This window comes from Emys orbicularis, chromosome 10 (assembly GCF_028017835.1).
Source record: "Emys orbicularis isolate rEmyOrb1 chromosome 10, rEmyOrb1.hap1, whole genome shotgun sequence".
NCBI lineage: Eukaryota > Metazoa > Chordata > Testudines > Emydidae > Emys > Emys orbicularis.
Window position 1 is genome coordinate 25,962,850 of NC_088692.1, and position 17,157 is coordinate 25,980,006.

The following is a 17,157-nucleotide window of genomic DNA, read 5'->3' on the forward strand; positions in this document are numbered from 1 at the left end:
CGTTATATCGGGGTAGAGGTGTACTTAAACTTGTAAATGGCGTCTTGGGCCGTGGACAGGTACCCTTTTTATCAAATTTATATACTATCAAAAGAAATAATAATTTGCCTTTCTATAACCTTTAGTGACTCTGCATTGATGACCATTGTAGAACTTATTTGTGACCAAGATAAGGTTTTTCACATGTACAGAACACAAGTGCAGTACCAACATCCCATTTTTGTCACGTCTCACTATATCCTGTTTAGTGACTTAAAACATGAAATATGTATCTGCAGCACCGAGTAGATGTGCCACATCATACAAATTACCTTATTTGTATCCACCCCTTTCTAGTTCCTTCTGCTTGATTTTGTCCCCCTCAGTATCCAGTTTCTTTATCTTTTTAGTCTAGTACCATGTTGTAATATGGTCTGACAAATTTATAAATTTAAATCTGAGATTATCCTAAATATATCTACCCTAAATCCACTTTGGTAGTGAATTAAAATAATTCACAATTAGGCACATTTATTCCAGAATAAGAGCATCCACAAATGGAGTTGATCAGAAATAGATAATCTTCTTTAAATTCATACCCTGTCTTATTCCAGATTAGGGATTTGTCTACACATGAAAGTTAGAGGTCAAGATCCAACAGAAACCTTTTAGTCTGCTGCTTTGTGCTTGTGCATTTACGTCACAATTATGGCTTCTTTCAGTGTGTTGGGACCAAATTTATAGTTATGGTATAAAGAAATTGAGATTCATTTTCCTTGTGTTGCATTGTATTAGCCAACTAGTTTCTTGCTTTATTGCTTTCTAGATTGCCCATTCAAATAGAAGCAACTGTGGCTTTTAAAATAGGTTCAGATATTCAAGTATGATCTTTTTCAGGTTTTATAATTGCATCTCTGATGGCAGCCCACAGCACATTTTCACCACTTACAACATTACTGAAGGAAACTGCGGTCCCTGACCACACGGTTTCTCGTGACATAGATCAAAATGCTGGGGATAGGGACATGGGCCGGGGGCTGTTCTGGCCCTCTGCCCAGGGCAGGTAAAGGGTCGAGGGCTTCCCACAGCAGCCCCAGGCTCCTTGGGTGGCTCTTACCACAGCCCAGCTCCAGCTTCTGGCCTGGCCGGGGGAGGGAGCAGAGGGGCAGGGCCCTGGGGGGAAGACCAGGAGCACGGGGTAGGGCCACGGTTCCAGTGGGCCCCCCTCCCCCCTTCTACCCAGACTCCTGCGGGAGGCCCCCAAATTGGCATGGGCCCTGTAGACCTGTGCATTAATCTGCCACTGCTACTGAGGTGCAGGGGTTAAGTATGCAAAATTACCATGTGGAAGGTCATTGCTTCTGGTAACAGACTTGGGCTCTCAAATACTGTGATGTTGGCTGCAACATAAGCACTTAGATATGGCTCATTTTGTGTCTGACACTAGCTATTAGCTTTGGTTTGCTTCTTTCTTATAAGGTCAATGAAGTTTAGTATGGCATTATAACATTCCTCTTTAAGGCAATGTAATAGAGGGAATTTTTGCTTGTTATGCCAACTGTGACTTTGTAGTAGATTTCCACCGAGTTCAAAGGGAGTTCTGAATGGAGAGCACTTGTTAGCGAGCCCTCCACTTCTGAAGTCTAGAAGCTCTCTGCTCCAGTGTGGGCACTTGGAGAAGAGGGGACTCTGAAATATTTGGGGACAGGCAAAGCATGTCTTAGAGCCACTCACTTTTCCCTATTGACCTTCTTGGGGGGTTCCTAGGAATGAGTCAGCCTCGCTGACCCCATTCCCCCTTTTTGCAGCAACTTCTGAGCCTCACTGCCCCTCCTGTCCATAAGATACTATTCCCTCTCCCCCAGCAAGCTGGACAGTGCCCCTCTCTCGCCTCCCACTTTAAGGTGCGGTGTGGTAATTCTGCAGAATCTAGATTTGACTTTCCACTGTAGCAAGTGTTGTCTTTGACCTGAGAAGCCAGTACTGCCCATTAGTTCCTAATTTGGAACATCTACTTGTGTTGCATTATTCATTTTAATGTTACACAGTAATCAGATATTTATAGAGATGTAATTAATCCTTCTCTATTTCATTTGTCTTTAATTTGACTAGTGGCTAAAGCCCAGAACAGAGAGGCAAGAAATCTGTTTTCAGGTCTTAAGTATGCCACATATTTCCCATATGGCCTTGGGCAAGTCACTTAACCTCTTTGTGTCTCAGTTAACTTCATCTTTAAATTAATCTTTGTAAAGTTCTTTGAGATTTTCAGGTAGAGGGGTATAGAAGTATACGTTGGTATCTTATTCTGAAATTATTAAAACAATTCTGAAGTTGTTTCATGTTACCTCTACTTTAAAGTAAAACTAATAAAGAAGTTGTGATATTTTAAGGTGGATTTTCAAAAGTGCACAGTTTTGACTTAACTCTGCTTCCATCTGTTTTATGTTTGATGTCAATGGGAGCAGAGTTAGGCCAATACAGTGTACTTTCAAAATCCCAGTCTTAATGTCTGTCCTTTGATATATGTCTAGATGTGCAGTCTGACAAAGGATCTCTAAAAGCGACTTCTTTTCAGAGAAAAAATAAACTGTCAGTACATTTTTTGCAAATATCCTCTTATGTCCAGACCCTCACCAATCTTAAAACAAGAGAAAGTAGAATAAGATGTAGATATTAAGTGCCAAGAGCACTGGTAATTTTAAGACCGGAACAGCAGATGTTTACCTTTGTAGAAGGCACTTGAGTGGGACACCCGATGGAATATTTTTGTAACAAAAGGGCAGCATTTTTCAGGTCTATCTGGTTTTGAAAGTAGAATTATACAGGATGCCAGTTTCAGATCTTCCTTTATCTGACCGTTTATTTAAACTCTTATTCTAAAATTGAATTATCAGAATATTATTTTTAAATGCTGGATTTCTGCACTTTTATAATATAGTGATGTTATTACTTGTTTGTCTTATAAAGGTGGGAAACTTTAGACAGTTTCATGCAACATGATGTTCAGGAATTATGTCGAGTGGTAAGTTTCCAGCATCTCTTATTGATATCTGCATATACACATGGTGTTGCCTAAATTCCCATTAATAGTGAAATTGATTCCTTAGATTAGAGTAAACCAAGGCTTAGAGAGTTCCATTTTACATGGTATCTTCCTTTCTAAATATAGCATGAGCTTTATGTGGCCCTTTATATTTATGGACCGGGGGGATAGGGACACACAATTTGTAAGGGAAAGCAAAGTTTAGAAACAAAATATAGAAGACTTTTCAAATGTGCTGACTCTCCTTGTAAGGTCACATTGGAGAAATGCCATTTAAAGGTGGCTTGGAAAGGAAAATAATTACTGGATTTGTGCCCTTGTTTCTTTGATGAATAAAGATGGTGGGAGAGAATTGGGTGCTTTTTTTGAATAGTTTCTCTCTCCCCTTCTTTTAAATTAGAAATTCAGGTTCTTTCTGGGTTGAAAGACTCTGACCGCAGAAATAGTTAAATGGTGACAACACAAGAGCTAAGCAAATTAGTTTACTTATGAGGGGAAAGGTACTTGTGGTCTATTTAAAACTGTTTTATGTTTACATTTGGGAAAAGCTATACAACTTTAGTGACTAACATTGTGAATAGAAATCTGTTAAAAGATTCAGCATCTTTGCTCCTTCAATTAAATGAAAAGTGTTCACAGTGGTCCTCTAACAAAACCAGGGAAGTCCAGATGTTACATTCCTGATACTTCTAAAAGGCACAAGCCCAATTTAAAAAAAAATATTTTGCAGGTCACCTTTATGGTAGCCTCATTATGCCACCTGCTCTTTTTTGTTTTGTTCTGTTTTTGTTTACTGAGAAGGAAGATCCATTTCTATTCCATAAGCAGTTGGAGATTACATGCATTGCAGGTGATATAGCCATTTTCCACCTTCCAGGAAGAGTCTGAAGGTACTCTGCTTGTGGATTTTATCCTGCTGTTCTAGTGCATCACAGACTTTTGCAAAGTTCTTCAAATCTAAGGGGGAATGGCATGGGGATAGCCCTGAAAGGATTTGGGGGGAAAGGAGAACTTAAAGGATTAATAGAAAGGAGAAGTGACTAATGAGTAGCACAAGAAAAAGTGAAGTCCCCAAAGTTTCATTATTAAATTAAATTAAATTTATATACTTAAAGTAAACAAATTCAGAAAAAGGTAGTTCAGGCTGTATAACAGTGCAAATCTAATTTCTTTCAGTTGCTTGATAATGTGGAAAATAAAATGAAAGGCACGTGTGTAGAGGGCACTATCCCTAAATTATTCAGAGGAAAGATGGTGGTATGTATTTAGTCAGTTAACAAATTTTTAAAATTAATTCTGTTGTTTGTACATATTGAAATCCTATCTTTATTTTTGTTTGCAGTCTTACATTCAATGCAAACACGTAGACTATCGGTCTGAACGAATAGAGGATTATTATGACATCCAGCTAAGTATAAAGGGAAAGAAAAATAGTAAGTGATATGTATTCTGTATGCACAAATTAAATTTTGGGGCTGATTTTCAGAGATGCTTAGCACCCACCTACCTCATTGACTTCAAATGGATTTGCAAGGGCTTATCACCTTGGAAAATAAGGCCTTTGATTTCATAAGTAGGTGTCTTAGCATGAAGATACCTCACAGATTTTTCTATTTAGAGCAGTGGTTCTCAAACTTTTGTACTGGTGACCTCTGTCACACAGCAAGCCTCTGAGGGTGACACCCCTCCTCCCCCATATGTAATAACCTTGCGACCTCCTGTGGGGTCATGACCCCCAGTTTGAGAACCCCTGATTTAGAGAGATTCTGCTTGCATTGGCCATTTTTTCTTTTTTCCTTTCCCCTCATTTCTTGTTAGGATCATCTTGTATTTTAAGAGTTCATCTATTTTTCCTACTAACTCCTCTTCTGATGTCGTAATATTTTGTAATACCCTGAATTAGTTGCTTCTGCAATAGTAATAATGTCACATGGATTATGATTTAAGTATAGTACTCCTGAGGGCATTCTGCTCCAAAAAAATAAAAATTCTGTGCCATAAAATAAAAAATTCTATGCACAATATTTAAAAATTTGTCAACAAATAAATGCAGAGGCTCCAGCATGGCAGGGGGAGCACAGGCCACAGAAATCTGCAGGATACATGAATTCTGTGCACATGTGCAGAATTCCCCCAGGAGTAGTATAGGCATGATCAACTGGAGCAGATGAATTTTTGAGTAACTCAGACCATTTTTACATACAAATGGAGATGTTAATAAAAACCAAGAGAGCAGCTAACTGAGTCAAGCAGTGTAGCAGTTGCTAATTGTTAATTACATGAGCAAGTCATTGGCATGAAGGCAAGAAATATAGAGCCACCTAAGACTTCAGTAAACCAAGCAGACGGTTCAAGGGGTTCCAGACATGTATTCCACTCATGTGCACGCACACCCCAAAGCTAGAGAATGTTGCTTAACAGTACCCATTGGGGAGGTGCTTGAGCCCTCTGGACCTCATAACCATTCCTATGGTTTATGTAAGGGTGACACTGCCCCAACCCCCATCAGTCCCTTCTCACAGTCTTTCCTGGCAGAGGGCCTCATAGTGTCTAAGACGTTGCTACAGTCAGCACTCAATGTGGCAGACAACTCATCTAAGATTATGGCCTCAGCTGTGAAGGGTTCCTTGGATACAGAACTCTGACATTGCTCCAGACATGCAATAGATCACAGATGTTTGTTTGATCGATGGTCTTTGTTTTCTGAAAAGACAGATGAGGCATTACATTCTTTTAAGGATGCCAGGACCATGTTATAGTTCTTAAGGGTTTATACCCCGGCAATTAAAAGTTGCTGTTATGGGGATCAGCAACAACAACAGCAGTTCCATTGGTACTCCCAACAGTATTTCAGACAACCTTCTTATTCTACAAAGCAACTGGACTTCTCTAAGAGAAGACGCAAGTCTCACAAGAGAATGCCCTCTGGTTCCAACTTTAACCAGCCAGCTCGTCTTGCGGCTGGCAAACAGTCACATACTTATCAATGATACCACCATAATGTAATATGTGAACAAACAGGAGTCTGCCTCAATCAGCTTTGTCAAGGAGCAATAAAGTTTTGGCACTTTTGCATCCAGGATGATATGTCCCCAGCCACACGCTTATCAGGTTCTTAAAACCAGTTGGCTGATCATCTCAGCTGAACTTTCTCTGAGAACCGCAAGTGGTCTCTGAAGAGCAATCTTGTGAGGTCCATCTTCAGGGAATGGGATATCCCATCGGTCAATCTGTGCAACAAAGGATAACAAAAAAATGCCATCAGTTTTGTTCTCGAGCAGGACTCAGCCCAGGGTCTTTAACTGATGCCTTCCAATTGAATTGAGGAGTGGCCCTGATGTACGCCTTTCCCCCCCATTCCTCTAATCTCTCAGGTTGTCCTCAAACTGAAGTTGGACCATGCTAAACTGATTCTTATTCCACTGACTTGGCCAAGACAGTGTTGGTTCTCCAACCTTCTGAGTCTGTCGGTTCAACCTCATAGATCTCTTCCTCTCCTTCCCGAACTATTGACTGGACACCACAGCCAGGTTGCATATCTGGTGCTGAGAGATCTATACTTCACGGCATGGATGGTACATGTAAGTTGAGGAGGAAGGGCAATATTCAGAAGCAGTTTGGAGTGTCTGACTTAATAGTAGAAAACCATCTACTAGGACTATATATTTGGCCAGGTGGAAGTAGTTTTTGGTAAGGGAATTCAACCAATGTTAGCTTGTGTTCAGGACATTTTGGATTACTTGTTGCATTTGAATCTTCGGGTCTGGCTCTTAGCTTGTTGAGGGTTCATTTTGTGGTGATCTTGGCGTTCCATCTTCCAATCCCAGGGAAGTCAGTTTTCTCAGACTCCATGGTAGTGAAATTTCTGAAAGGTATAGTCCACCTGTGAAGGAAATGGTCCCATTGTTGGACTTCAGTAGTGTACTGGCTGTCCTTGTGTGTCCTCTATTTGAGCCGCTAGCAACTTGTCCGTTGTCTCTCTTTTCCCAAAAACAGACTTTCTTGTTACTATAAAATCTACAAGAAGAGTCAGCAAAATGCAGGCCTTAATGGTAGGGCTGCCGTATACACAGTTCCTCAAAGACACAGTTTCCTTGAGATCACATCCAAAGGTTTTGTCTAAAGTCGTTTTACAGTTTGACTTTAACTAGGTTATTTTCTTACCTGTATTCTTTCCTAAGCTGCACTCAAATGCAGAAGAACAGTGTCTTCATATGTTAAGTGTCCGATGGTGCCTTGCATTCTATCTGGAAAGGACCAAAACGTTTTGTTCATTATCTCGACTTTTTGTATTTTATGAGGGTGAGATCAAAGGTCAGCCAATCTTTGGGCAGGCTGTTTCCAGGTGGATAACTTCCTGCATTTCCACAGCTTATGGAGTAGCTCAGACCACACCCCCACAGGAATTAGGACTCATTCAGTGAGAGCCAAAGTGAGCAACATTGATTGCATTTCTTAGTGATGTTTCAATATTTGACATTTGTAGGGCTACTACCCAGTCTTCTGTACGTATTTTTACCAAACATTATGCTGTTACCTTGGTATCTAGATCAAATGCAAACTTTGAGAAGTCAGTTCTGCAGTCTTTAAATAAACTCCAAGCCCCAGCTCCTACCGGTACTGCTTGTGAGTTACCTTAGCGGAATACATGTCAGCAACCACTCAAAGAAGAAAAGACTGTTACTTATCTGTGCTGTAACTGTTGAGATGTGGGTGTAGGCATGTATTCCATGACCTACCTTCCATCCCCTGTGCTTTTGAGTCTCTAGTCCTAGATTCCAGGGCAAAGGAACTGAAGGGGTGGGTTGAGGTGGTGCTGCCTTTATATAGTCATAGGATGGGCTACAAGCAACAGAGGATGCGAGCACCACCCTGATGGGTACTGCTGAGTAGAATTCTCTGGCTTCAGTGCACTAGGTATGTGCACACCTGAGTGGAATACACATCTGCACCCCATCTCGAAGAACAACAGTTACAGAACAGGTAAGTAACTGTGTGTCACTCACAAGGTGAATGTAGAAAGCTGGTAGACCATTTAATGACCTGATTTTTAAATCTGTCATTTTAAAATACATTTTAAAATCTATATTTGTCCCCTCTAATTCCAAATAAGTCTCAATCTGTTGTTTGAAATTCTTAAGCAATATAACATTTTTTCACTCTACAAAGACAGAAATCTTCAATTAGACTTGAGTAAGTTTTGCAAATTATTTTGCTCTTTTTAATGTTTTTGCATTGAGTCTGCACATTGTTTTAGTAAACTTCTGTTTTTTTCCTTCTGCTTCTTACTTAGTATTTGAGTCCTTCATTGATTATGTTGCAGTAGAACAGCTGGATGGTGATAACAAATACGATGCAGGAGAACATGGCTTGCAGGTATAAAATTCAAGAGGAAGTACCAAGTTTTCTTTCCAGATCCTTGATAAAGGATTTCCAATGAGAGCTAGCTGTTGAACTACCTTGATCAAAAGTGTTCTGAAATTCATGCAAACTTGCATTAACTGGTTGTGGTGGCTTCCTTCTAAGCAAGCTTGTGTATATTTTGTTAATTCTTGTTAAGTTACTTTGAAATGAAGACTTCAGCAATGCAATTTGCTTTTCCCTATGATTTTGTTATAAATTATCATTTTTTTTACCAAAGAAGAAATTATAACTTGCATTTAAATTTAGATTCTATTTTTCAACTGATATTTGATTTCAAGGTGACAATCCATTCAACTACTTTAGTAAAGTTAGTCTTCATTTGCATGTGTATCTATATGCCACCCACAAACAGGAAGAGGCACCAACTGAAGTTGCAGAATATTTTTTTGCCATTCATCTCTTTACACCAGTCCATCTCTCTCTGGCTTTTCAGTTTCACTTTGCCTACCACAGTGTGAAAAGCAGAAGTCCTTGTCTAAAACTGGTTTGGTTAAGCTGATATTTTTTACAACAAGCATAACTCTTGTCAATAATAGTTAAAAATAAATTGGAAAAACAAAAAATATGTAAATGCTCTTCTTGTGGTAAGGTGTTGCAGCCTAGCAATGTCTGGCTTGTTCACTGCCCTCTTGTTATGTTTGGTAGTCTGAAAACAGTGTCTTTGGCGATCCACTGTATGATGTGCATCTTGACTCTTCTATCTTCCCTGTTTAGTAAGGCCTCTCTGAAGTCACAAGTTTTACCTGAGTTCTCCCAAGACTGCAATAGCAAGAAATAAAAAGAAAAGCTAGCTATAATGGGAGGACCTTTCACTCAGCAATCTTCCAGCACTAGCTGGATCAACCTTCTTGAACGTAGAAGTTTCACTGGTGCTATATTGCATCTATATACATTTTTTTTTATTCATTGACAACTTACTTGTTCATTTATTCTTAGTAGTTCATTGTGATGTTATGATGCATTTGCCTTACTTATTGCTCTTCTTTTAAATAATTAACTATTTTGTTCTAAGTGCTACTGCAGTAGCAGCTGGGAAGCTCAAGAGGGTACCAAAGTACCAAAAAGTTATGAAACATCCTTGTTGCCCCTATCTGTCTATTGTGTGGTGTAGATGAAAGCTCATGTAGTACAAACTAATCTGAGAAATGCAGTTTATGGGTAAAAATGATTTTCTTTGAGTAGTTTAAGAAGACAAACTTAGAGTCTGAACTTGCATTCTTTTCAAACATACAGGAGGCAGAGAAAGGTGTGAAGTTCCTAACATTGCCACCAGTGTTACATCTTCAGCTCATGAGATTTATGTATGACCCTCAAACTGACCAAAACATCAAGATAAATGATAGGTAACTCTTTTGCCATGATAAAGTTTGAACTTGTTGAAATACGATATGGAAACTATTTTGCCCAAAGTCTGGCTTTTGGGTTTTCAGTTGACACCAGCAGGGAGAGGTACATGAAGACATATGCTGAAGAAAGCTCCCAAGAAATAGTTCTGATAATGTGCATTGTTGACTTATGAATTTTTAGTGTTCTGATTGACAGATTCAGCTGTTTATTAAATATCCATTGTTAACCATTTACTGGGATATGAAATAATTAACAAGTTGTTTAGTTTTTTTAAATGATGCAATTTTATATAGAACCTTGTTTACATCATTTGGGTATCACAAAAATAAGAGAAGTTGCAATAGTGTAGTAAGCCACTGTTTTTAATACATACCAAATTCCTGCTGCACGAATAAACAGAATTACTGGGTCTCCCCTACTCATGTCACTTTTTCTTTTGGCTCCACCACACACACGCTCTATTTCAGGACATTCATAACACAAGTAGATGTGCAGTTTGAAAAAACCTGTACTTTCTTTTATGTGGATTTTGTACCAGCCAGGTACACCTCTATGAAATGAGTTCTGGACACTTCAGTTCTGTTTGCAAATTAATTTACTATTTTCCAGCAAAAAAGGAAATTGAGGAAATCCATACGTTACAATAATTGGAGAATGTTGTGTAGTGTGGTCTGATGCAAAATAACAATAGCGTTCCAGTCAAAAGGTGCCTCATTTAGCAGTTGCAGTCTTGCAGCACCTGCAAGGAATGGGTTTTTGAGCTAGATTCTGTTCTCGTTTAACATTGTGGTAAATCCAGAGTAACTTCTTGACTTCAGCTGAGTTATTCTGAATTTACACTGCTTTGTAACTGAGAGCAGAATTTGGTCCCTTGTGTATACAAAGATTATTTATATCCCATATTAACAATGTAAAATATGCTGCTTTACCCAGTCGTTGCAGTTAATCTCAGATAAAAAGGATGTTGTAATTTGACTTGTTCAGTTATGTATTGTAACTTTCTTTAGTGAAGTTTATAAGTGTAAATACGTTTCAGCATAAGAGTATTATTCTCTTAACTACAAGTAAAAATACCTAACTTTTTTTAAAATTAGGTTTGAATTTCCTGAGCAGTTGCCACTTGATGAATTTTTACAAAAAACAGACCCTAAAGATGCTGCAAATTACATCCTTCATGCAGTACTAGTACATAGTGGAGATAACCATGGCGGACATTATGTTGTTTACTTAAATCCTAAAGGGGATGGCAAAGTAAGTATTGAAAAAGCAACCAAACTATTTTGTTTGTAGAGGGTGTCTTATTCTGTCTTTTGAGGCCATTGAAGCTTCTGTCATGGAGCAACTCAGAAACCTGCAATTAAGATTCCTATTGCTGATTAGAGTTGCCCTAGGAACCTTTTGGTTTCCAGGAGTGGGGATACTAGAATACTTGTCTTTGAAACTAAGTTCATTTTCTCCAATACAATGCTTGTTCTCAACAGAGTTTATTAAACTGTTCCTCTCTCACTCAGCTTCTAGTCCCACAGACTTAGGGAAACTTAAGTTGTACAAAAAATCTTCATCTTTTTTTGTTTTAGTGAAGGTACTGACAGTTAGAGGCATTAGGGGTCTCTCGCCCACTTAAGGAGGAGCAGGCTCATGCTTGCCTGCTGTTGGTTTGCTTGTGGCCAAATAATTAGCTAGGGAAATCCTTCCAGTCACACACATACATACTAGGGCTCCAAAAGAAGAAATTAGTGTGTGCAGAAGGAGGCTGCCCAGCATGTCTTATGTCTTTACTGTCTGTAATACATATATTTAAATCCAGGAAAAAGTTAGGGAAGTGTTTCTAACATCTCTGATTCAACACTCTGTTTCCCTCTGATGTTCTCCTTTTATTATGAGATAGGCCATTCTGATGACTAAATATAACTGGAAGTTTATCGGTCAGGTACATCTTTCTTTGAGATATTTGCATTATGTGCACCATAAAATGTTTTTGAGCAGTTAATTGTTTATATTTAAGAGGAGAAAGCCAAGATTCAATGTAAATTTGTTTTTCATATTTCCCCTTTAATTTTCACAACAGATAGTTTACAGATAAGGATGAAGTTTTGGGATGTTTTATTTCGTATTTGCCACAGTATGTTTAAAATTTACAAGTAGTAGTTGGATACTTTCGTGCACCACTTGCTTTATATATCATTCTACAACAATAAATCAGCATCAGCTATCTGAACTTCATGGTAGTAATGAAATATATTTGGATAACAGATCAGATTCTGTTAAGGAAATAATAATTTGAATAGTTTGGCTAAAGATTGCTGTTTTTCATAAAACAGGCTCAAATATTTAATTAATAAAGCGTCAGAAATTTAAGGCCCTCTTTAATTTTTGTAAAAATAGAAGGTTGCACAACTTACGTTGAACCAGTGGGATATTTTTTAAAAAATTATTCTGTTGCTTGGAGAAAAAGTTTTATATTTCAGTCACCTCAAAGAGCAAAAAAAAAAAAAAAAAAAAGAGTTCCCATTTCTTGCATGTAATTTAAGTCAGTTAAGGTGTGAGTTAATTTGAGTCAAGAATACTTTTTTTGTATCTTTAAATAATTCACTTTTCCCCCCAGTGGTGTAAATTTGATGATGATGTTGTATCGAGATGTACAAAGGAAGAAGCAATTGAACACAATTATGGAGGTCATGATGACGACTTATCCGTTCGGCACTGTACTAATGCTTACATGTTGGTTTACATCAGGGAATCAAAATTAAGTATGTATATATTTGTGTATCTTTTTTTTGTGTGAATGTTGATTAAACCCAGATATTGAAATGCAGAGGTCTGTGGTTATCTTTGAATCTTAAATTGTTGTCATCTTTCACCATATGATGGAGCTTCAGAAAGCTGCAGTTAACCTTGGAAAATGTTAGTGTTTGACCAGTCTTTATTCAAAATCAAAAATGTCTTTAGCTGACATAGTGGTGTCATAAGTGTACACTACAATACTTCACTTTCTCTTCACAGTAATTGTGTAATAGCCTTGATTGTATTTTGAACAGTAGAAATGGATTACCATTATTTTAATGTAACTGAACCTAGATCAGGCTTGATATGTATAAATTTGAGTGACAGTAAAAATGTATTATCCTAAAAATCTGACATTTAATTGAATCCTTCATAAGGGTAAGATATAAATCATGAAAATGGTGTAGTCTAGCCTAGATTAGAAAGTTCATCCTGTGCCAGAATGTAATGATGCTATATCAGATAAACAGTGGTTTTAAAGATGTAAAAGCTTTCCTTAGCTTATCATCAGAAATTGTTGCCCCAAGAATAGTCATGAGTGTGTATGAAAGCCCTGTTAGATATAAATTATTGTAAAATGACATCACAAACCCACTTTCTTTTTAGGTGAAGTTTTGCAACCTGTCACAGACCATGATATTCCTCAACAATTAGTAGAACGGCTACAAGAAGAAAAGAGAATAGAAGCTCAAAAGAGGAAGGAGAGGCAGGAAGCTCACCTCTACATGCAAGTGCAGGTCAGCTTTCAAACAGTAACTTAAAACCAACTTCTGCTTTGAAATTTGAAGATAAGAATATTGACTTAATAGTAGTCAGAATTCTAGAAAACGGATATGCTAGAAATGGTGGTCTTGCCCAGGTTCTGCTTACATTTGCATCTTCTTTAATTCAGCAAAAAGAATGAGGAGTACTTGTGGCACCTTAGAGACTAACAAATTTATTTGAGCATTAGCTTTCGTGGGCTAAAACCCGCTTCATCAGATGCATGCAGTGGAAAATACAGTAGGAAGATGTATATACACAGAGAACATGAAAAAATGGGTGTTGCCATACCAACTCTAATGGGACTAATCAATTAAGGTGGGCTATTATCAGCAGGAGGAAAAAAAAGCTTTAGTAGTGATAATCAGGATGGCCCATTTCCAACAGTTGACAAGAAGGTGTGAGTAACAGTAGAGGAAAAATTTGCATGGGGAAATAGTTTTTACTTTGTGTAATGACCCATCCATTCCCAGTCTTTATTCAAGCCTAATTTAATGGTGTCCAGTTTGCAAATTAATTCCAATTCTGCAGTTTTTCGGAGTCTGTTTTTGAAGTTTTTTGTTGTTGAATTGCCACTTTTAAGTCTGTAATTGAGTGACCAGGGAGGTTGAAGTGTTCTCCGACTGGTTTTTGAATGTTATAATTCAGTGGTTCTCAAACTTTTGTACTGGTGACCCCTTTCACATAGCGAGCCTCTGAGTGCGACCCCCTTATAAATTAAAAACACTTTTTTATATATTTAACACCATTATAAATGCTGGAGGCAAAGAGGGGTTTGGGGTGGAGGCTGACAGCTCACGACTCCCCATGTAATAACCTCGCGACCCCCTCAGGGGTCCCAACTCCCACTTTGAGAACGCCTGTTATAATTCTTGATGTCTGATTTGTGTTTCTAGTGTTAAACCACCCAAATCAAACTTTGGGTTCTCTAGTTGTTTAAGTTACTTATTGTTTGGTGTGAACCACCAGCTTAGGGCTTGATCCAACAAACAGTTCTTCTTTGAGTAGATGCGGTTATGTATTCTATTTGGGCATGTGCACGTCCAGCACACTGGAGCCAGATAATTTTGCCTATCAGTAACCCGTAGAGGGGCAGCACTCGTGGCCATAGCCCCTCCCCAGTTATATGAGGTGCCCCCCTTTCCCCCCCCCCCCCAGTTCCCTCTTATCGCCCATGGCTGTAGTCGGAGCCCAGTGTGGTTTTCACCTCAAAATCCTTCTATTTTAGTGACTTTTCTAGTTCTATATAGTTAATTAGTACCCTAATATAGAGTTAGTTAGCTTTAGTGTTAGTTAGCTGTAGTTTAAGTATTTCCCTGATGATACCCTCACCAGGGTTTAAACATTGTCTGTCATGTAGGGGAGTGATCCCCAACAATGATCCCCATACATGAGGAGGAGGCATTTGGGCCCGGAGTTTGGTCAGTTCAGATGCCCTTCCCTGTCACCCTCCAAGCACCCATTTTGACTCCTTGGTCCAGAGCAGTGTTCCAGTTTTTGCTCCTTTCTCCTCATTCCCTCCGTTTGGGGGGCTGGGTGGCCCGCTTTCACGATGCTTGGGGCTTGATCACCACTGACATCTGGGACACTGTCAGATCAGGCTATTTCATCCATTTCCTCTCCATCCCTCCCCCCGACTCTCCAGCCCTATCCTTCTTCAGGGATCTCTCTCACAAGATGCTGCTCCACGAGCAGGTTTGCTCTCTACTGGGTAGGGGAGCAGCAGAGGAGATTCTTCCGGAACACTGTGGTCACGACTTCTGTTCCTGGTACTTTCTGCTGCCCAAATCCAAGAGAGGGATAAGATCCATTTTCTACCTTTGTGGCGTCAACAAATATATCAGATACATGAGGTTCCAAAAGGTCACTCTATCGGCTATTCTCCCAACATTGTCTCAGAGAGACTGGTTTGCTGATCTCGACCTTCCCAACGCCTACTTTCATGTTCAGTATATGGCGCTTCCATTCGGCTTCTGTTCTGCCCCTTGTGTTTTTACTAAATGTGTGGTTGTGACGGCATATCTCAGGAAGAAAGGAATCCACATCTTCCAGTATCTGGATGACTGGTTACTGAGGGGCAGGTTCAGAAAGGAAATTCTTGCTCACGTCGACATTATGCTGTTCTTGCTCGATCATCTGGGTCTCATCCCAAACACTGGGAAGTCAACTTTGGTTCCCACTTTGAAAATAAAGTTCATTGGGGCCCTAGTAGACTCTAAAAGTTTGAGAGCTTTTCAGGCTTTTCAGGCGATTTACTACCTTTTGCCTCAGTCTGAAGTCTGACTTCCATGACAGTTCAGGTGTGCCTGAGGCTTTTGGGCCACATATCCACCCGCTTGCAAACAAGTGGCCCACTTCTCAAGGTTGCACCTTCGCTACCTCTACACTTGGCTCAGGATGTTTTACTGTCCAGCTCTTCACCCCGTATAGATTGTTTCATCTTCCTCAACAGGTCCTGGACTCCTTGCAGTGGTAGATGCATCTAGAGAACATATGCTAAGGTGTTCCCTTTGTCCAGCCTTTGCCAGCCAGGGCTATTGTCACTGACACCTCCTTGATGAGTTGGGGAGCACACCTGGGGTCACTGAAAGTTCAAGATACGTGGTCGGAGCAGGAGTCCTCACAGCATATCAACGTGCTGGAGCGATGGGCCATGTGCAGTGCATGTCGTGCTTTTCTGGACTGTGTCGGGCTCAGTGGTTCACATACTTACTGAAAATGCTACCATGACGTATTATTTGAACAAGCAAGGGGACCACTCTACATGGCACTTTGCCAAGAAGCAATCAGTTTGCGGCAGTTCTTCATTGAGGAGAGTCGACCACTTGATTGGGGTCCAGAATCATCTTGCGGACCATCTCAGCAGGAATTTTTCCCTGAGTCACGAGTGGACTCTGAAGACAAGTGTCCTCCAGGTCATCTTCGCAGCTTGGAGCATTCTGACGATTGACCTGCTTACTACAAGGGACAATGGGAAATGTCACCTTTCTGCTCTCAAGGGGGCCTCAGTCCAGGCTCCCTTTCCAACACTTTCCATGTCAGCTAGCGATCAGCTCTCCTGTATACATTTCCCCAGATCTTGATCATCCCACATATCATCCTTAAGCTGAAAGCGGATCACGCCAAGCTCATTCTCATTGCCCCAGCATGGCCAAGGCAGTGCTGGGTCTCTGACCTCATGCTGTCAGTTCAGTCTCCCTTATTCCTTCCTCTCCATTCTGACCTACTCACAGAGAATCAGTCACACATTGCATCCCATGCTCATCTCCCAGCATGGATGCTTTGCAGCTAAATGAGGAGGAAGAACAGTTTTTGGCAGCTATTCAACAGGTTCTACTCAACTGTAGAAAGCCTTATCTCAGAATGGCCTATTCAGCTAAATGGAAGTAGTTTTCAGTGTGATCACTGGCCCTCAGAATTCAACTGATGCTGGTTTCTATCCATGACATCTTGGAGTGCCTGCTGTACCTTCAGTTGTCAGGACTTGTGTAGCTCATTGGAAGTGCATCTGGCAGCAATATCGGCATTTCACACACACCCCCTCCCCCATTCAGGGAAGATCAATTTTCTCCAATACTATGGTAGCAAGATTCTTAAAAGGGGTTCTTCGTCTCCATCTGGTCTGAGAGCTGGTTTCTCTATGGGACCTTAACGCAGTCCTAGCAGCTTTAATGGGACCCTCATTTGAGCCTCTGGCGTCTTGTTCTTTTCCGCTTTTGTGTCAGAAAACTGTGTTCCTGGTAACGATAACGTCCACAAGAAGAGTGTGAGAGTTGCAGGTTCTGATGGCGGAACCTCCTTATGCACAATTCTGATAA

At 39.9% G+C, this 17,157-nt stretch overlaps 1 protein-coding gene across 1 annotated transcript in view; it reads left to right on the forward strand.

Moving 5' to 3' along the window:
* Positions 1-17,157, forward strand: part of USP7 (ubiquitin specific peptidase 7) — a 102,236-nt gene that overhangs the window by 58,810 nt on the left and 26,269 nt on the right. Inside the window, exons 8-15 of the mRNA XM_065412796.1 lie at positions 2,947-3,001; positions 4,199-4,279; positions 4,365-4,455; positions 8,316-8,398; positions 9,680-9,789; positions 10,888-11,044; positions 12,399-12,543; positions 13,184-13,314. Coding sequence (XP_065268868.1) covers positions 2,947-3,001; positions 4,199-4,279; positions 4,365-4,455; positions 8,316-8,398; positions 9,680-9,789; positions 10,888-11,044; positions 12,399-12,543; positions 13,184-13,314 — 853 coding nt within the window. The remainder of the gene's footprint in view (positions 1-2,946; positions 3,002-4,198; positions 4,280-4,364; positions 4,456-8,315; positions 8,399-9,679; positions 9,790-10,887; positions 11,045-12,398; positions 12,544-13,183; positions 13,315-17,157) is intronic.